Here is a 20,218-nt window from a genome sequence, read left to right as displayed (position 1 = left end):
AAAACAACAACGGACGGCGACACCCATACAAACAAAAACAATGTAAGCATAAGGTGGGGAAAATGGATTACAAAAGAAAAAAAAAACGGATGAAAATACAAAAAAGATGATTATATGTTGAAAGTGGACATTAAGTATATATATATACATATAAATGAAAAACGAAACAAAACAAAATTATCTTAATATATACATATATATATACACGTACATACATACATAAAACAATATTTAATTTAACAGAAATATATTTTATGTAAAAAATCCTAAAATGTATTGTTTTAGTTCCGGAAGTTGTTTTCGTTATGGCCGATCAATTATTCCGAAATGTGTTCTAGTGTTGAGTTCGGTATGAAAGATGAGCGCACTGAGCAGGATTGAGTGAGTGAAACGCGTGCAACTCAACTCACGAAGATGTTTTCATGAATTCTTTGAGTACTAATGTTACTTTATTACGATTTTAAACACATGATTATAGTAGTCTGTTACGACACGTTAAAAGGTTATTCAAATCCGAAAAGAAAGAATTGTCGCACCTCTAGTCGGGTATGTTCCAAAACGATCCGTTGATGTTTCATCTACTCGATCACGTGGTCTAAATCTTTTTAAGAGCATCGAAGCAAGCGATGGAAAGAGATAATCGTTGAAGACACGATTGCAAAGGATCTTGATTCGGAGTGACAGGTAAGAAAAATGCAGAATAGAGAAGAATTTACAGTTGCAAACATTGAGGTCATAGCTTTATTGCTTTGGATGTGCCAACATTCGCATTTCAATCGGATATCTTTAAACTCGTGAATGATTGGATGGAGGATAAATGAGACGAAGACGAAGAAAGTACCACAGACGCAATAGGGGCCCCGTCTGTGGATCACTATATCATTTTATGGCGACTATCTCGAGGTATCAGAGAAATTCTGCTACGTCGGTACTTCGAACAACAACTTAATCAAAGAAACCCGGAAGCCTTACTATGGACTACTATGGACAAAAACTCCTACGATTCAGAAGACTCCATCAAAATACGAAAGGCAGCATACACCACACACACTGATATATCCGGTAGTTCTCCATAGTTTTGGATATTGGACGATACTCCTGGAGGACGCCAACGCTAGCCAAATTCGAGCATCGAGTGTTGCGGTCTATCTTACTCTGCTGAGCTGTTTGGTAAAACTGACATCCTAACGGTGGCCTAGGATTCGATTGTGTGGCGACTCTACACAATACTCTACACAAAAAAAAAACAAAACAAAAAATGACGGAAGAGTCGTTAAGAACGTTGATCGTGAAAGTTTTCAGTTAAGTTCCTGCTGCTGCGTTCCATTGTAACGTATTCTAGACCATTGTCCACGTTGAATGCATGCCGCACCATCAGCGAAAACACACGCAATTCAAACCACACATGTACAGCTGTTTGGTAAAGAGACGAAAATGCGTTGAGTACGTCCAACTGCAACATGCACACGGTTTGCAATGCACCTTTGGCAAGTGCATCCATGGTAAGGTGCATTTTGGCGGGCTAAAAATAATCATTCCCCGTTGCCTTTTTGCAGTTCAGCTGAGATAGTTTTTTTTGCCTTCTTTTGACAGCTTGACAGTTAGCATTGCAGCGAAGTAAGCCACGATCGACAACGACGGTTGCAAACATCCACCAGCCTACTAGTGCTACCCTGGCTTTGCCTGCTCCCTTGTCTCTACAAGAACCTTGTTCGGCGTTGTCACGATCCATTTCATCAGTGACCCAGCTAGTCGTGACGCGTGTGGCTTGTGCTCTCCGGGCAAATTTGTGTTTGATTGTATTAGCCCAGTAACAGGTAAGCGGAACGAGTCAATATGGCGATCCGGATGGAAAAACGTGTCGTGTGTGTGAAGCTATAATTTCGTGCCGTGCGGAGCGGAGTGTCAAAGTTTGCCAAACGGATCCGCCAACCGCCAATCAGGATTGCATAATTCCAATCGCCATTTTCGGTTGCACCTTCTATTGCAGGGTGAACAAAGAACCATCATGGGCCACCATCCCGAACCACCGGTGATGATTTCGGACAAGCTGCCGGAATCGTTACGTAAGAAGATGATTACGTTCCAGGCGAAGAACGAACTGCCCGTCTTCCTGAAGGGTGGACCAGCCGATAAGGTCCTGTTCGGCGTTACCGTTTCCCTGTGCGTGGTCGGTGTGCTGGGAATTTTCAAGATGGTATACGATCTCGGATTCGCCAAGAAGAAGGCCTAAATCAAAGGTTGTTCATGTATCCCGCTGGTGATAGTTTGTCGTCGTTGGAGTCGGAGATGGAAAAAATGAGCTAACATAAAAATTTGTGTTTTATTCCCCCAAAATGTACAAAATATGATTCTCAGCGTAAAAACGCGGAACAAAGGAAAGAAACGGTCGCTGTTCCCTGGTTCCGCCACCGATACGAGTTCCAGTTCGTAATCGAAGGTTCGAAACGGAAAACCCTCTTTCCCCCTTATGCATTTATCCTACATAGTTATAGACTAACATCGCGTTAAGTCAGTCTGTTCCCGTTTGGGTGTTACTTCTCCACATTGCTTGAATGGAGCTTCTCGATCGAGAAGGACAACTGTTCCAGCTTTTGCACCAGCTTCTTCATATTGCTTTGGGCCTGCAGCTCGTTGTCGGTGTTCGGATTGTTGCTGCCACCGGTAAATGCTTCTGTGCCAAGGTCAAAGTGTAGCTTAGCCAAACTTTCCTGCTGCTCGCGGATGCTCGTCATCTGCTCCATCGTACAGCCGGAACCTGAAAAACAAACCCATCCGTTAATCCATTGTTTCCATTGTTCCCTCGCTATTCTGCTTACCGAAAGCTTTCAGTTTGCCCGAATGGAAATCCTCCAGCAAACCCAGCAGGGCTCGTTCCATGTGCCGCACGTCGGGTACCTCTGATATAAAAGAATGGTGCTTTAATGGACGGGATGAGAAATTGTGCGATTTTGCATTGAGCGTTATTGAGCTGCCCGAGGCAGACGACACGGGATGGGCGCTAGGGGCGTTCCGTAGCTTTGTACCACCGCTTCCACCACCACCACCACCACCCCCTATACCACTGCTTGTCGGCGAGGGTAATGAATCTGGTGGCTTGGGGCGTTGGTACTGTGCCGGTGGAGATTTAAGCTGGCGGGTTGCGCTGCTGTTCGGAACGGCCGTTACGATCGGTCCGTCCGGGAGATTGCTACTTGTGCTGGAAGAGGTGGTGGTGCCAATGGTGGCAGTGGTGGTGGTGTTTGTGTTGGTGGTCGGAATACCACCCGTGGGTGTGAGCTCTGGTGACCGCACCCAAGCCATGGACAGCAGACGTACGGACGGATGGACAGGACAGGTGGGTATAAAACCGAAATTCGAGCCAAAACGGGAGCAATAAAATTATGAAAAAAGAAGAAGAAAAACAAACAAAAACAAAGAATAAAAAAATGAAGCTGGTACAGGAACTCAAACAATCTACATTAAAACAGGAAGACACATGGAACAAAAAACAAACAGGGAGCATGATGCAAAGCATACGCAAGGAGCTAATCAATCATGCGTGGCGTGTGTATGTGTGTGTCTGTGCACGTGTGTGTGTGTGAAGGAGCGCAGTTTCGTATGGCTGGATTCTTGCTCTAAACACAGCCACACCGTAAAGCCTAATTCCGGTTCCGGATGATACACGTACCTCGTTGGATTTTCTTAGCCTTGGGCTTCGTATCCTGCGCTTTGCGTTCGTTCACATAGTTGACTTTCGTCGTCAATGGAGCATCGTTCGAGATGCCTTTCCCCAGGGAGTAGCTGGTGGAGTTTTGGCTTCGGCTAGTTTCGCCACTGGAAAACAGCTGCAACGGGATAACCACAAATACGGGGGACGAGGTCACCATTGGATTAACGTCAAAGACGGGTAGATATGTTGCTGATAAGAATGTGACGCGAATGTGACTCACCTTGTTACTTAGTACGGGTGAGATGGGCGTCTGTACGGATTTAGCCTGTCCGCTGGAGGAAAGGTTTGTGATCGTGTTCTGATCATCCTCCTCATCGTTCGACACCAGCTTCTGACGCTCCACCGCCGCATCGTCGCACTCCATCTTGGACTGGAAAGCCCTCCTGGCCCTTGTCTTTGTCCGCCTGGTCGACGTCGTGGTCGGTGTTGGGTGGAGTTAGAATGTAGCAGATTTCAGTGCTTCGCCCCCACACACAAACACAAACGCGCGAACGCACATCCAACCTCCGAGTGTCCTGTAGATGCTGTTTAGTGGCGCATTTTATAGATCACAGATTTTGATGGGGATTTCACAGGGATGGCTTTCGCACGTCGATACACCAACCCAAAACAATCGCGACTATCGCTTTCGTGGTTTTTTGATTGGCCTTTTTTTAATCCCTGCTTTATTTACCATCAAACAGCTGTCAAACGCGAATGTCATGGAGCAGTGCTGCCAAACCCTGCTGCTTCTGAATTTAGTTTTGAAAATCGTTATTTTATGTATCCAAATCATATAATTTATAATTACAAATGAATGAAATATTCTGTTAGTTGAAGGTATAATGATCTAGTTTAGATAGTTATGTTCTGTTGTGTTTATTTGTTGTACGAGTTGTAGTGTAAAATACTTTAGTATTAGGCTCGCAGCCACAGAAAGTAAAACGGATCCTTCCTGTGTGTGATAATTAGCAGACCTGTTCACAAAACTTTAACCTAGTCGTAAATTAAATCTCTGGCTTACGCGCACGATACAACTAACATGATATATCACACTTGCACATTTGCGATCTTGCACTTCCTGTTGCAAGAATTTAGACGGGAAGTGAGCTGGACACGGAACTTCGGAACATGCTGCCAAAGAATTTCACCCCACTCATGCCACCCGGGATGGCGGCCAGGATCATCCACAACAGCGTAATGATCTGTGCGACGGCAAACAGTACCGTAAATGCGGTGCTTTGTGCAACCATTGCAAAGTATAGTGTCGCCGTTAGGCAGCATGTGTAGCTGATCGACATTGCGACACGTTCCCGAGAGAACATCTGCCGGAACATTGCTCCAAAGCCGCTCAGGAAGGAAAAGCTACAAAGAGGGACATTGTGTTCAGCATGAAAGTGTGCTTACTTTTGCCGTTTTGCTGGAGATATTCTCACCTCATGATGAAAAACACACTGCCGAGTGTGTACAGTAGGGCAAACTTTCTCGCCTTCAGTATCAGCACGGGGATGTGGAAAGTGGACACGATCATACAAAATATACCCAGCCCCATGCATGTCACGAAGCCGACTATCCGCTGGATTCGAGACTAAACACACAAAGAAAAGGAATAAGATTGGATCTCGCTTCTAGAGCACAAAACCAATAACCAAGCTTACCAGCTTTGGGCAACAAGTGTCCTGCGTATCCTTGAGCCAACTATTTGCTTCTGGTTCCTGGTTGCGACCGAACAGCTTTCCAACGAGGTCAGGCGTAGGCAGGGACGGCATTTTGGGCATCTCTAGTTTGAAGTTTTTCTTCTGATTTTCCTGCAACAGCAGGTACTCGTCCAGATCGCGCTTTAAGTCCGCCATCGTGTAAATTCGTGTGGTAGGTTTTTCGTGTGTAGTAAAACAGAAAGATTTTCCTCCCCCAAAACAGAGAGTGTCCGATGATCCACGACACGTATGTTTTGACGTCAAACAACAACAAAACTGCAGCACCATGCACACGAGGGGATGATACAGTGAAGAAATTATTATTTAAATTATTTTATGTGTATTATATTTGATGCTTAGGTCCGTTTCATGGTCAAGATTTTAATGAGAAAAAAAAGGATACATGTTTTATCACGAATTTTAATTAATTAAATTTACACTTACAAAAACATCTTTCATGTAAAAGAACCTTAGCAATCGATTCAAAGTGTCCTGTCAAATCAGCTGTCGAAATGCAAAGAAGCCGCAAAAATCGTTATCATTTTTATTTTTATCATGTTCAACTTGTGCTCAACACAAATGTATCGCAATTGACATTAAAAATTGGTTAATATATTTGCTCCAAAACCAGTTCTCGCCGAGTAAAGTCTCTTCGAAAAACGCTTCCATATGGAAACACCAAAACTCGAGCAGACGGTATAAACGGGCGTTTGTTATGGCGAATAGTTTGTTGTGATTATTCATCGCACAATACACCCACAGTTTCGCAAAACTTGGGTTGGAAAATAGTTGTGCGATAGTTTAGGGCCGCAGAGATTTAATCGGTCGAACCCCATTGATCGGAACAAACATTCCGAGATTGTGCCGTTCATTCTGTCTGTCGAGAAACCGTCGGCTGCGTGAAAGGAGCAAACTTAAAGTGTTAACAAATCGGTCCCGTCCGTGCACAGTGATTCGCAGAACGACGACATTCGTTGCGTGTGACCTGTTGGCAAAAGTTTTATTGTTTGCATTTGTAATAAACAGGTGCCACACTTGCACATACGCAAGTTAGCTTTTGGGACAAGAACAATGTAAGTGATTGCATCGCTAGGATCAGTTTCCCACGGTATAGATGTTCCCCTGTACAGGTTGGCCATTGGCACTTGGTGGTCAAAATTGCTGATCAGAAAATCGGGGCGTATTAATAACCTCCTTTAGAAAAAGTTATTGTTCTCGGTAACGCATGTGGGTCGTTTGAGTCATAGTGCGGCTTTGATTTGAACCCGCATGGGGCTCTCTTTGTTAGCCACCACAGTCACACGACCAAGGAAAATCGTTTATTTTCTAATCGTTCCCGAACCGTACGGGTCAATCTCGTTCCAGATCGATCAGATTACGCGTAGTGCGACTCGATTTGAGGCACCAGCAAAAGCAATGCCCCGCCAGTACGATGAAGATGAAGCACGTCGTCCAATTCTGCAACCGGACACGGATACGGATGAACCGACCGCGGTCAGTGGTTCGTTGGCCCGCCTAGGACGGCCGAGCGATGACGATGAATTGACCGAACGGTTGACAGGTTGCGGTGCGACCGCGTGCTGTAACCCGTCCTCGTTTCTGCATCGCTTCCAGGCCCTTATCTTGATGTGCCTGGTTGGATTCGGTAAGTTCAGCGCGGCGGCGCAATTTTCGCCACCATTGCAACCGACCCGATTCCACAGCTGACTAGTGCGCGATTACGCACGGTGTGTACGACGCTGTCTATGCGGATGGTTCGGCGTCGTCGGCGCAGTATAGATAAGCGCCTGTCAAAGCAATGCACAAAGCCGTGGTGGCCCGCAAGACGGAATGTGTGCCGATCGTGATATGGTCTAATGACGGTGGAATCTCGTGCCCAGGCTTCCTGTGGGCGGGTTTTTTTTTTTATCAGGCAAACAAATGCGGCCGCACGGCGGAAAACAACCTTTGCCCTGCTCATTCATTAATGCATCCCGGGGGGATCGTGTCGGTGTTGCTTCTTTCGCAGGTTCTTACTTCTGCTATGATAATCCGGGCGCGTTGCAAGATACGTTCAAATCGGATCTCGATCTTACCACCACCCAGTTCGTGATGCTGTACTCGATCTACTCGTGGCCCAACGTGATCCTGTGCTTCATTGGCGGGTTCCTGATGGATCGCGTCTTCGGCATCCGGCTGGGTACGATCATCTACATGTTTATACTGCTGATCGGACAGCTGATCTTCGCGATGGGTGCCACTATCAACTTGTTTTGGCTCATGATCGTCGGACGCTTCATGTTCGGGTAGGCCCCGTGGTGCATCGACCCCAAATTGGTTCTTTTTTCTTATTAATTGCTTTATCTACGTTACAGCATTGGTGCGGAATCGCTTGCCGTGGCACAGAACAGTTACGCGGTGCTGTGGTTCAAGGGCAAGGAGCTTAATATGGTGTTTGGGCTGCAGCTATCGTTTGCCCGTGTTGGTAGCACGGTTAACTTCCTCGTAATGGTACCGATCTACAAGTACGTGAAGAGTCTCGGCTACCAGGGACACATGTGCACCGGCGTGGTCCTGCTGCTTGCTACCCTGACCTGCGTAATGTCGATGATATGTGCCCTTCTGCTTGGCTGGATGGATCGCCGGGCGGCACGCATTTTGAAGCGTAACGATTCTGCCCCCGGTGGCGAAGTGGCCAAACTGTCCGATGTGCGCACGTTCCAGGTGTCGTTCTGGATGGTGACGGTAATTTGTGTCGCGTACTATGTGGCCATCTTTCCCTTCATCGCGCTCGGGAAAGTGTTCTTTATGCGCAAGTTTGATTTTACTTCCGAAGATGCCAATACGGTCAATTCGATCGTGTACATTATTGCGGCGGTCGCAAGTCCATTGTTTGGGTTGCTTGTGGATCGCACCGGGCGCAACTTGCTGTGGGTATTTCTGTCGGTAATTCTAACGATCGTGGCACACGGAATCCTCGCTTTCAGCTACCTTAACCCTTACATCGGAATGATCACGATGGGGCTGGCTTATTCGATGCTTGCCTCCAGCCTGTGGCCGCTGGTTGCATTGATCGTGCCAGAATATCAACTCGGAACGGCATACGGCATGTGAGTAAAGGAAGGTTTGATGCTGTGATCAGAGTACTAATGGACGCTTTTATTTCTCACTCCCAGCTGCCAATCTGTGCAAAACCTTGGGCTGGCCGTGATCTCAATGATTTCGGGCATGATCGTTGACAAGGGTGGATATTTTATGCTGGAAATTTTCTTCATCGGATGGCTTATCGGTATGACTAAACGCAACTGTTTCGGGACGTTCCACACAGAAGTTACGGAAGTTTATTTTCTCCACAGTTTCTCTTCTCGCCACTATCGTTATCTGGATGTATGACGCAAGCAATGACGGAGTGTTAAATATGAGTCCGAAAGCACGATCGCTACATGCAAGCAAAACGTACGATAAACACTGCGTCCACCATAGCCTAAAGTGATGGAACTTATCTTGGTGTATGTTTACAGATTGCAGCGCATGTCCGGTGAGCCGGGAAGTTCCGGCGATATGACGGACAGTCAGGAGCAACTGGAACGTGATCGGCGCTCCCACGATCCGGAAGCGATCCGGAACCGGTACGTAAACCGCGTGCTCGATGGTACACCAACCCAAAGCGACACGGAACCGCTGGTGGAGTAAACGTAGCAACCCCCTCCCCCATCCCCCCCAGATCAGAACAGGTAACATTCTTCCTAAAGATGCAAATTCCCCTCCGCAAACAGCAGAGGCTCATTCCGGTTTTTTGATGGAGGCTGTGTATGTATGTATGTGCGCGCGTGTTTGTCTGAACGTTTATTCGTATACGTATGTAAGGACTATTCTTATTGTTTTAGATGTACTTTATGATGGTTATTTTAAACAGCACTGATGAGCGAGAGGGAGGTTCTAGGAAAAAAAGGGGAAGAGTTTATTAGCAAGGAATAAAGTGTGATTACCGTGGGATTGGTCGAAATGAGGAAAAGGGCAAGGTTAGTCATGAAAAAGTATTAACCACAGAAAAGAAGTGAAAAAAGTTTCAGGAACCACCAGTGTCGGAAGCATTCTTTGACCTACTGTATCTTTATAACCGTGCCCCTCACCGTGGTCAGCTTGCTTTCCATTTGTTAGATTGTTTACTACCACAGATAGTGCCAATGATGCCAAAAAACCAAGATACACAAGCATAAGGAAAGGAACACAATTCTCGAACCCAGGGTTTACAATAGTGGAAGAAGTCGGTATTTGCATTTTATTGTTGATGTTTTATGCAGAAAAAAACACACACACAATTTGGGAACGCTTGGAGGTTACGATTTTCCACAGCAAACCAGTTGCACAAGGGAGTACGCAGAACGGTGTCGTAATATTATTGTAGAACGTATTAGGTGGTTATTGCATCGGTACGATGCTATTTTACAAAATACACATATCTCAGCCCGGAGGTGCATAGGGCCCCTCCGCCCCGGATCTTCTACTGTGACCTATATGTAACGGAAAAGTGGAAGCATATTCGAATATACATATATATATATATACAAAAGTATGGCTATACTACCTATATGCGCTGCTTTTTTTGAGTGAGTAAAGAAAAATATAGTGTTGGAATTGTGTTCTGTTTGACCGTTATGTAAATTCAGTTTCGTTCGGTTTGAGAATGAGAAACTTTCATCTAATTTCCGCCAGGTGGCGCTGGTTGCAACTTTACTGCGTTAGGAGGCGTTACACGTGCGTTATGTGAAATAAATCGTTTCGGGGTTATGGTTTGAAATGATAACAGTCGTTTGGGACTGATATATCATTTTAACGACTTATATTAGGATTAATAGTTTAAAAAAAACTCTTTAATTTGTTTCTATCTTTATTTAGGTACAGATACAATAGGAAAATGCCACATATTACAATTACGAAATGAAACACGTGTCTACTTTCCGCAAAATTTCACCCGCGCATTGCAACAATGTTAAGACAGAGACCGTTTGTCGAAATGACGATCTTCCTAACGCGAAACGACTTTCATGGAGGTAAAGCACGGTAATGAACGTCAGCCAGTCAGCCGTTAGCATAATTTACACGTGCACCGTGCGGCACCCGCAGAACCCGATGCCACGCCACGTCAGCTTCATTGAAAAATCTCATGAATTCCCATGATCGACATTCGCGGTCCACGCGAATGTGGCGATCGTTCGGCTTTCATTCATCAAAAAATCGCACCGGGGGCAAAACATTTGCATGCGCGAAAATGGAGCGTAATGCGTGAGGATGCAAATGGTTAATGTTGCGACGTACGCATACCGGGACCCGCACTGTCACCCGTGATTCCAAGCGTTTTCTTGGGCTAAAAATAGGACACCGATAGGACACACGGTGAATAAGTCGCACTTTGTTAGAATTTCACTCCGTTGTTCCATCAAAGAAAACGTTCATTTACTTCCTTGTGCGGGGTTGTACCGGCCGCGATGTGACGGCGTTGCCCTATGCAGTGCTGCGTCCACGCCGTACTTGCCCGGAGAGAACCGTTCCCGGCTGTGCGAAAAATGAATTCTATTATTAATCATTTCTTTTGGGCGAAACTATGCATCCCGGAAAGGGTTTCGGTTGGGAAGGGGGAGGGGGATCGGGCTGGCAGGAGGAGGAGGCACCGGTGTTGGAAATGACAGAAAGGGTTTGATTCATTCAATCAGGAGTAACAGCTGAACGCGGTGACGAAAGTCGCTGCGAAAGGATGCCGTTGGAGATCTATTTTTAATCGAATTAGAAACATTCATTTGACGTGTGTGTGCCTGTTTGTTCGATTCGGGGGACTTTAGAATGGGAGGAAAGGGTGGGGTCTCCATAGTGCATAGTGCTCCGGTGCGGTGCGATTTGACAATATATTAATCACTTCCTGTACGGTCGGTCCGGGTCCGTCGTGCAATCCCCGGAATGAATGGATGCGATACGAACGTTCAATACTTCGCATTTTTAACCTTCACGTTTGAACGAGAAGACGATTGCAACTATTCAATATAAGAAGGATTTGAAGACACTTATATTTCTGTTCAACCTTTCAGTTTTTTTTCCAACCAACCATAAATAAAGGCTTAAGATTTTGAAGGCAGTAATAAGACGCTCCGAAGCCAATGCTATGTATGCAAAGCGCCCGACAGTATGCAATGTGCTGCATTTAATCACCTTCTTTAGTGGTTTTGTGGTGTTTGAGGTTGCGGAATGTTTTTTTTTTGTGCGCTTCAACGGCATAAAAAAGGCCACCGGAATCAAAAGAGAGAGAAAAATGTTTGCATTGGCATTTTCCCTTCCTACATTTTCCAAACTCATCGCGAAAAAAAAAAAATCAAGGAACAAAATCAAAATAATTCCTCATTCGCGGGGCCAAGTAGTTCCAATATCCGGGCCGGGCTCTTAGCAGACGTTAATATTGCATGAGGAAGATGAAGGGACAAAATGGTCTTACTTCCTGTTTTACCTCCCTCGTGTGTATCTGTGGGTGTATTTCTTTCACAGTCGGAATAGTTTCCTCATTCGCCTAGTCAGTGTGCGATTGTGTGTGGTTTTGAAGGTTAGGTTATGAATAATACACGACAACGTCAAAGGGAAAAGCGTCACTATCGGCAGGGGGCAGGATCTATATGATAACAGCCGAGGCCAGCTTGCGTATGCTTCTGTACGCTCATGATAAATGTGTGCAACGTTGTTCGTAGAGCTTAAGCTCACTTACATTATGGGGCCACGGACACGGATCGGGATGGGGCCAATTCAATACATTACATTACATTACATGTAGAGAATGCATTCTCCATCTTCATCCACATTAAAAAAATAAAACAGCACACAGAAGACGGAACCGAAACCGAACCGGCTTCGCCTATTTATTTCCTTTCAGTCAGCCAGGCAAAGAACACACATGTGTTCGCCATCCTTCCTTTGCGGCAAGTCGGTGATAACTTTCTTTCCCCGCGTGCCGTTACGTTAAAGGATGCACCGCGGAAGAACCCCCTTTACCCGTGGAGATAGGAACAGGGGGGGGGGGGGAAGGTAAGACATGGTGGTGACGGTGGTGGTAACGACACCAATTGTGTACGAGTGTATGGAAGCGAAAGAACAACCAACCACGCCCCAAAACATCTACATGCTCATGAGCGCTGCCTCCAACGTTGGAGGCACTAGGGGGTAAAGGGGGGGAAAAGGGTAAAGGGACAACCACCTACCAGAACAGTGGCCCGGTGGCGTAAGGAAAACCGGGAAAATCAATAACATTTACTCCGGGGTACGGTGCACACTCGAAAGGACTCTCGAATCACGGTCGAAAGCCCGGTGTTTTGGATGGCAACACTGCCACTGCCAGCGACACTGCTAGAGCGAATGTGAAGCCACCCAAGCGACAACAACAACAACAACACACCGATGCACTCTCACCCCAGGCGAATGCATCCGGGGGAAGATGGGAGCAGAAGGAGGAGAGAGGGGGGGGGGGGGGGGGGGGAGGGAGAGGGTGGAAAACGCGCATTCAGACAACATTGTCTAAACAACGTCGGTAAAACGGGATGGCTCAACAGGCGCGCGCTCGTCTAGGTGTATGTGTGACGAGGGAGCATGGTGGCCCGGTTCTTGGCATTGTGTGTCCCAACCGGCTGCCAGGCGGGGCGGAAAACCCCTGCACCATTTCCCGGAAATCAGATGGTTCTGAAGAGAGACAGAGAGAGAGAAAGAGAGCTGGGAGGGAGAAGGGGAGAGTTGATGCCATGGAGCAGCAGCAGCAGCAGGATGAATCGTTGATTATCGTGGCATTCATGCTTTTGGTGTCCGCTCTCGCAATACAAGCAACAACACAAAGCACAACGCTGAACGCTGAATAAAAGGGAATTATTGATTTTGTGTGTTCCCCCCTTCCCGCCCCACCCCCTCATCCTTCTATCCCTTTTCTCTCTCACTCAGTCGCTTTCTCACACACACACAGAGGTATGCTCGGTGTATATGTCTCGCTATCCTGCTCTAGGGTTTTGCTGTTCGATTGCTGAAATGAAAGTCCTAGACTCCACGGGTTCGGTTTTGGATTCAGTACCGGGGTTTTGTGCATTCATCAGGGTGAGTTGGTGAAAGGGTGAGGGGGGAAGAAGGAAAGGTAAGGAAAACCGGATGAAAAACGATGCTGGGATGTGGCCTTCGTTGCCTGCCCTTTCCCATTTACCAGTCCCGTCCCGTGTTTCGTCCAACAAATGCCAAAAGCAACGAGATGATGTTTGGTGAGGATAAAAGGTTATTCCATTCGGTGGAGACGTTGTACGTTTATTGGAGTGGTACTGAGTTGTACAGGCGAAAGAGATAGAGAACGTGAGAGCGAGAGAATAGAAGAAAGGGAGAGAGAGAGAGAGAAAGCGTGAGGTAGTGGAAAACTTGAGCTACACCAACAAGCACGGTGTACCCGTGAGTCCCTTGTATACACATTGAATTGTAATGAAAATAAACGCTCCGATGTTATTTCTCTTTCGGAGTCCCATCCCCATCCCTCCCTCCCCCTTCACAAAAAAGGCTGGTGTTGTCTTTTTTCTTGTCTTGTTTTCTGTTTTGTTCGTGGTGCCGTGACCAGGATCCAGGAACGACGACAACGACGATTCGAACCGAATGTCGGAAAACTGTGCTATTGGCATGGGTTTGGTGTCCTTCGAAAAGCTGTAGTTGCACCGCAGCTGTGGGTGGGTGGGTTGGGTGATGAAAGGGGTGGTATTTATGGTACAACGATGCTGTTGTGTGGTGTGGCAACCGGTGCACCATCCGGGAACCCAACCTTCGAACAAAACGAACCGAGCGCCAGAGAAAGGAGCCAGATTGTGTGCTACTGCTGCTGCTGCTGTTATCCTTGCTCGCTGTGTTGTATGTGCGGCGGGAGTTTGCTTTTGTGGGAAAATGTGGAAAAACGAGAACACATAAAGCGAGCGTGTGCATGTAAGCGCGAGCGAGTGGCAACGATCGTCAGGGAGAGAGGGGAAAAATAAGAATGGGGAGAAACGCACACAGTACACACAAAGCCATTTTCCCTTTCTTGATCCTAGCGGACGATGGGGACGCTGTGGTGGGGGGATGGTTTTTCAGTAGACGATGCTGTTATTGCCGAACGACGACAACGACAACGACGACGACGACCAAGCATACAGGCAGGGTTGTTGGGAATGGAGGAAGGATGCTGTACAATGCATCGCTGAACCGTACCAAACAGTGTACGGCCGGCCCCGTTGAAGCTTTGCCTTTGTTCGTACTTTTCCGTTTGTGTGCGTGTTTGGGGGGGAGTGGGGGACCTGAAGACATGGGACGGACCATGGGGTGGATGTTGTGTGTATATTTTTCGGAACGGAACGAAACGGTGGACCGTGTGCATTTGGGATGCACACGGAGCACACAAAAGCGCTGACAGCGTTTGAATTGGAACGGTTCTCGGCCGGTGACTCCCTGAGGTATTTTTTTTTTTTTGAGGTTGTGTGGCAATGTTTGTGAAGCTCGGGCTTGCAGGGATGCGCTAACACGGTGGCTATTTGTTTGGCACGATTCCGAGCGGAAAGATAATGAACGGGAAAAGCTCAAGCTTCGGTACGGTTTGCGGGAACCATGGCGGCTGGGCTGGGATTGCTTCTGTCCGGTGAGCCATGAACGGTGAGTATGACTTACGGTTCGGGGAGTTCGATTTTAAATCGAGAGCTAAAATCGGTCGATTGTGGTATTGAGTTCATTAAAACAGGAAATTTACAATTAAAGGTAGATTTCGGAGGTATAAAGATGCTATTACACGATCGAAAGTTTAAGTACGCCATGGAAGGGATTGAGTATGGCTTAGCGTTGTGGTTAATGATTTTTTTGAGAAGAGTCATTCCTATGACTTTTTAGTGGAGAGTCATTCAAATCGTGAATTGGCTCTCAAAAAATTCAAGGATCTCCAGAGCAGAGTGGAGATCATGCCCATTGGCAGCCTACAATGGAAGGCGGAGTAGAGTGGGACGGGGGGTTGGTTTACATGAAGGACATTCTTGGCTGATTCATTTAATCTTCGTAATAGAGTTTCAGATTCATTCTTTTAATTCAAAGATTCATTCAGATTAATGAACCTTAATTTCAAATTGAGATAAACAGTCGCCATCATTTGTTTGAAATGTCAATTTTGACAGTTAGTAGTATCGTTGGAAGTAGCTTGTTTGATAGCAGGCGTATAACGCTCCTTAAAGCAGCGTCCAGACTTTAGACCATAATTTTTTTGATGTTTTACTTGTTACGCGCAACAAAAACAGAACGGCGAAATGTTGTTTGCGCCGGAAACAACTTTTAAACATTGATGATTCAACTAAGCACTGAATTAAGCTTTTTTACGAGGTCTGGGTACGAAAATAGTATATTTCAGCAATAAAAAGGAAACTTTTTACGCTACGCGAGTGGTTTTGCGCCCACATTTGTTGCGGTTGCGTTCAGTGTTGCCAAATCATCCTAAAACGCAAATTGATGTCAATGTGGTTGCCAGAAACGCCGAACTTCCACTAGAAAACCATTCGACCATATGTTATGGTTACGCCGATTTAACGCCGATTATCCGGGTAAATTATTATCTGTTGGCTTTGGCTTGAATTTATTATTGAATTATTACCGTAGTCAGAAGAAATGAATGGACAAAAGAGGAAGATGTAATGCGATAAGATTAAATTATGCATTATGCACATTATGCACTGCAAATTTACCACAAATATAAGCTTTCCCTATTAACCGTGTTGTTCGATTATCCAGCTACCGATGTCCCGATGAGCACGGATAATCGGCGTACATATCCTTAGTCGTCTAAAAGCATCTTCACTGCAAGATTTATGCTGAATCTCTACATAGCAAACGAAATGGGTTGATTTTCCTTTAGAAAAGAAGCGGATCGTAGATTTTTCCCAAGGCGGAAATAAACTTTCCCAGGATTACAGTCAAGCAGCTGTTGTAAAAATGAGATAGCAATAGAAAGATACCTGTGGGGCATGCAGTAAGAAAGTGGGTGCAATTGGAACGAGCAAATAAAGCTAAAACCAAACGGTTGGAACGGAAATGTATGCACTTCTTTTGAAAGGCAGCAAACAGAAGACAAAGAATCCGATGGTACAGCTCCTACACCTGTTACAATAAACTAGTTCTTTCAGTGTTGCTAAAAAAAATAGTGGAAAGAATTTTATGCCCCACGAAGCTTACACACGAAGTGTGCACGTTGATTGACACCTCACCATTGTACATTGTGCCAGCAACAAGCCGCAACCGTACGCAACAATGTGTTACACCACTGTTTACTAACAAATGGTTCACGGGTAGCAGCGTTCCATCCGAAACGCCACCGAGCCGAGCCGGGTTAACAAGGCATCATCGGTTCTTATCATCCGCAAACACGACCCACCCCGGAGCACGGTAACTCGCGCACACTATTTAGCACACTTTTTAAACAATCGTTGAGTTGCCTTTGGGGTTGTAATGGGGCAAAAAAAAAAGGGAAGCGATTGATTGTGTGCTAATCGAGATTGTAATTGCCGGTGAAGCAACGAGCACTACCAGAACGGATGTCCGTACGGGCGGCGGTTAACAACAGAACCCCGTGTCGATACTGCATCGCCGTGAAGATTGCACCTGTGATAATGGGGGGGGGGGGGCGCTTTAGCATCGAGAACCGACCATATTAAGTGGGACCGATGGGTCGATACGATAGGCGCCACGAAGGACCCTTAAGGATGGAGAGTTATTAGCTGTGAAGAGATCGTTAAGCTTACGCACGATACCACCGGGTTGGGTTAATGGATGTGAAATAGAAGCTTTTCTACCGCACTCGATCCGGGACGGTATTTAGAGCGAGCTTAGCAGAGCCTTTTATTGCAACCAATTAATTAAACCCGATAGCTCTTCAACACATTAGTCAAACCCGTCCGGGGGTCGGACCGATCGTGACCGCCCGGTTTCGCGTTCGATTGTGGATTGTGTGGCACAAACAGGAAATTAGGAACAGGTGTGGACAGTTTTTATATTTAGCTCGTGTTCCAATTAAAAATATCGCATTAATTCTTTCCCGCCCGGTTCGTCTCACACAGCGCGAACCGGCAGTAGAAAAGTCGCCCTGCTATTGCGTCATTGCGGGCTGGATCCTCCCCGTCCGAGATCGTACTGTGAAGATGGATGGCGATGGGGTGGAAGGGGGGAGAAAAGTTGGGATTGAAGGGAATTGCGATGAAATAACACGCCGATTCCAATATCGGGACAATCGGGTTGGACACACTGGCTCGACACCAGGCAAGGCATATTGCATATTTCTTCCTGCACGATCGTCTTGGATCGTCGAGAAAAGTGACACGGGGATTTCTACGATTGGTACGCGCCCGTGTGTGCGGGAATGGTGCAGATGAATGAATTACCAGCCACTGGGTCTGGGTGTATATTCGGTTGGTTTACGGAATAGTTGTGCATGGGTGACATATTTAGAAGGCAGCGCGGTAATAATGCAGGACGCAATGGAAAAGTATTGTAATGCGGGCAGAGAGAGGTCCCCGTGGATGTTTTGAAAGGCTTAAGCCATATTAAATCTTTTTTGAATCAGTTCAAGAGTTCAATCTCTTACTCTAACTCACTCAATCAGATTTAAAAAGTTCAAGTTATATTTCCTTTATCTAGCTTAAACATTAAAGTATTTTCTAGGTGAAGATTTTGCAGATTCTGGAATAATTTCAAACTCCTGCGACAAATTATCCGCAGATCTAATAGAAATAAAATCCACGATTTACTGTATGTCAACCCTAAAAGCAAATCTTCACATTTTCGTCCATTTATATTATTAAAACCATTTAAATAAAATTTTAATATGATTAAACCGCAAAGGAAATAGCAAATTGTTAAATAATGCACTGCTAATGAAGCCATTTAAGATATAAAAGTTGTCATTATCAGTACAGTTATCTCCCGAGTTATGCTAAAAATGCATGCCATAGCAATTCGCGCATTAGAATTTCCTTAATAATATCATTTAAATTCGAATCAAGGGGTGGAAAATGCTGGCTGCCCACAGGGTATTCTACATTCTGACGAAACTTCTCTACTGAAAATGATCTAAGCTGGAATTACTTCAATTTTAAAAAAGTGTTGACGTCTATCAGGCAAGGACTTTGTCCAATACGGACGAAACCCTCTCAGTCTCATTCGAGAGGAAGTTGCTCAGAGGGTTTTTTGGGATCCGTAATCGGGGAAAATCAACGGAAGGACAGCTGCAACGATGAGTACTGCTAGTTGTACGATGTACGATGTATGATCGTACAGTGGGCTGATAATGTCATTACAATGACACCGGACAATCTTGCTCATAAAGTCACGATATTTTTACAATTTGTGTTAGAATTATGTTTCATAATTCAATCTGTCTGTCTGTCCTTTATTTTCGTACTTCAATGTTACCCCAGAGTTATTGGATTTAATCCCTTCTGGACCTGTCCCAGGATGTATTAACTCTATAACTCTGGGCGGTATTATCTCCCTCTGGGTGGATTAGCTCCAATAAACCTCACTCACAAAACCCTCAGCCACGTACATCGATGGAACACTCAGCACAAAAGAAGCGAAAAGTGTCGGCCCCGAGTGTATGTTTCGGGATGAAAAATTAGACGATCTGTACATCAAAACATTACATGGTGCACAGCCGTCTGCACAACCGCATGCATTCAGCCCGGTTGCGCGTGAAGATATCCCGTGTCGCGCACCGATCAGCCGTGCGTGCGTGCGTGCGCCCGTGCACGCCGGTTGCGTCCCGATGCGCGTAGGTAATTAAATGACATTTCCGGTTCAAGCGGACTGTGAATTATGAATGGCGAATGGCGATCCTGCCAGCGCTTGGACGACGGTACCGATCCCGTAAAAGGTGGATCGGCGTGGCGATCGGCGTGCAAATAATGTCCCGCATACGGGGGGATGTATGTGTGCGCGGGCACGGTTTGTCTTCCGTGATTTCCCGTCGACGGGTGCCCTCTTTCAACGCCGTTCATATCGCTGCGCACCGGTTTTGGGGTACGGGTGTGTACGACTTCCTGGATGCGATCAGCGATCGAGTTCGGTCGAGTGTGCAGACCCGGCGGGGCCATTTTCTCGCGTGTGCAGTACGTTCACACTGCATAAATTGCAATCAGTGCAGTTCGGATAATTAAAGCGTTTAGATATCATGCGGCGTGTCCGATGCGATTAATCAAATTCGTAGGCCATTTTTGTCGGGGGTTTTGTATGTGGGTCGTCGTCATCCGGCGGGAAGGTGGTAGCGAAACGGAGACCCCGAACGAGTATGAGACGGATAATTCCTTTATCTTGCGTAAAACAGAACCAGATCGCGGAGACGCCATCGTAGGGGACGGAAATAATTGTCAAAAAAACCTTTGCCAAGACAGTGGCCGTTCCTTAGGCAGTGTCTCCACCTCCACCATGGCGACTCGTTTTGATCTTTTGAACAACGTAGAAAATCTCTTTGATTGTCACAATTCCTTACCGTCTGCGTGCTGTTTTTCCCCGTCACGAGCGAACGGTTTTCTGTGGGATATGTTTCCCACTCGATAGTCGTCCCAGCGCCGGGCATAAAACAACGATGAGATTATTTATAATACCTCTTGTTCTCGCACACCGAGTGTCCCTTCAACCGTGCCGTTTTCATCAGATACTTTCATCTTCATCATGCTCTCATCACTAATTCCGGCATCGGATGGAAAACGGTGCCAAGCGGTTGGTTTTGTTGGGCTTGGGTTTTCTAATTAATTGTATCCTTTTTCCGAACCGGAACACTCCCTTCCGCTCCCACTTGCAT

The 20,218-nt window shown here is 46.1% G+C and overlaps 4 protein-coding genes across 5 annotated transcripts; 2 read left to right on the top strand and 2 right to left on the bottom strand.

Moving 5' to 3' along the window:
• The first annotated feature begins 2,008 nt into the window (after window positions 1-2,008).
• LOC128713910 (cytochrome c oxidase subunit 7A1, mitochondrial) lies at window positions 2,009-2,233 on the top strand. The gene has a single exon (XM_053808781.1). The coding sequence runs from the start codon at window positions 2,009-2,011 to the stop codon at window positions 2,231-2,233; it is 225 nt and encodes a 74-aa protein (XP_053664756.1).
• Window positions 2,234-2,534: 301 nt separating this feature from the next.
• LOC128711401 (uncharacterized) lies at window positions 2,535-4,076 on the bottom strand. The gene is made up of 4 exons (XM_053806271.1): window positions 3,933-4,076; window positions 3,671-3,827; window positions 2,820-3,281; window positions 2,535-2,758 (listed from the first exon to the last, which is right to left on the bottom strand). Exons 1-4 carry the CDS (start codon window positions 4,074-4,076, stop codon window positions 2,535-2,537), a joined length of 987 nt encoding a protein of 328 aa, XP_053662246.1.
• A 709-nt stretch (window positions 4,077-4,785) lies between these two features.
• LOC128711874 (vesicle transport protein SFT2C) lies at window positions 4,786-5,559 on the bottom strand. Its single transcript, XM_053806761.1, has 3 exons — window positions 5,350-5,559; window positions 5,128-5,279; window positions 4,786-5,056 (listed from the first exon to the last, which is right to left on the bottom strand). The coding sequence occupies exons 1-3, from the start codon at window positions 5,542-5,544 to the stop codon at window positions 4,786-4,788; spliced, it is 618 nt and encodes a 205-aa protein (XP_053662736.1). The 5' UTR covers window positions 5,545-5,559.
• Window positions 5,560-6,804: 1,245 nt separating this feature from the next.
• Window positions 6,805-9,060, top strand: LOC128711190 (major facilitator superfamily domain-containing protein 1-like). 2 transcript variants are annotated; one of them, XM_053806054.1, is made up of 6 exons: window positions 6,805-7,033; window positions 7,397-7,673; window positions 7,743-8,477; window positions 8,544-8,656; window positions 8,724-8,823; window positions 8,889-9,060. In XM_053806054.1, exons 1-6 carry the CDS (start codon window positions 6,805-6,807, stop codon window positions 9,058-9,060), a joined length of 1,626 nt encoding a protein of 541 aa, XP_053662029.1. The 2 variants fall into 2 exon arrangements, with proteins under 2 accessions (XP_053662029.1, XP_053662028.1); XM_053806053.1 differs by having other exon boundaries at window positions 8,724-8,839; window positions 8,896-9,060.
• Window positions 9,061-20,218: the final 11,158 nt, after the last annotated feature.

This window comes from Anopheles marshallii, chromosome 3 (genome assembly GCF_943734725.1).
Source record: "Anopheles marshallii chromosome 3, idAnoMarsDA_429_01, whole genome shotgun sequence".
NCBI lineage: Eukaryota > Metazoa > Arthropoda > Insecta > Diptera > Culicidae > Anopheles > Anopheles marshallii.
This window is presented reverse-complemented; position numbering and strand designations above follow the sequence as displayed.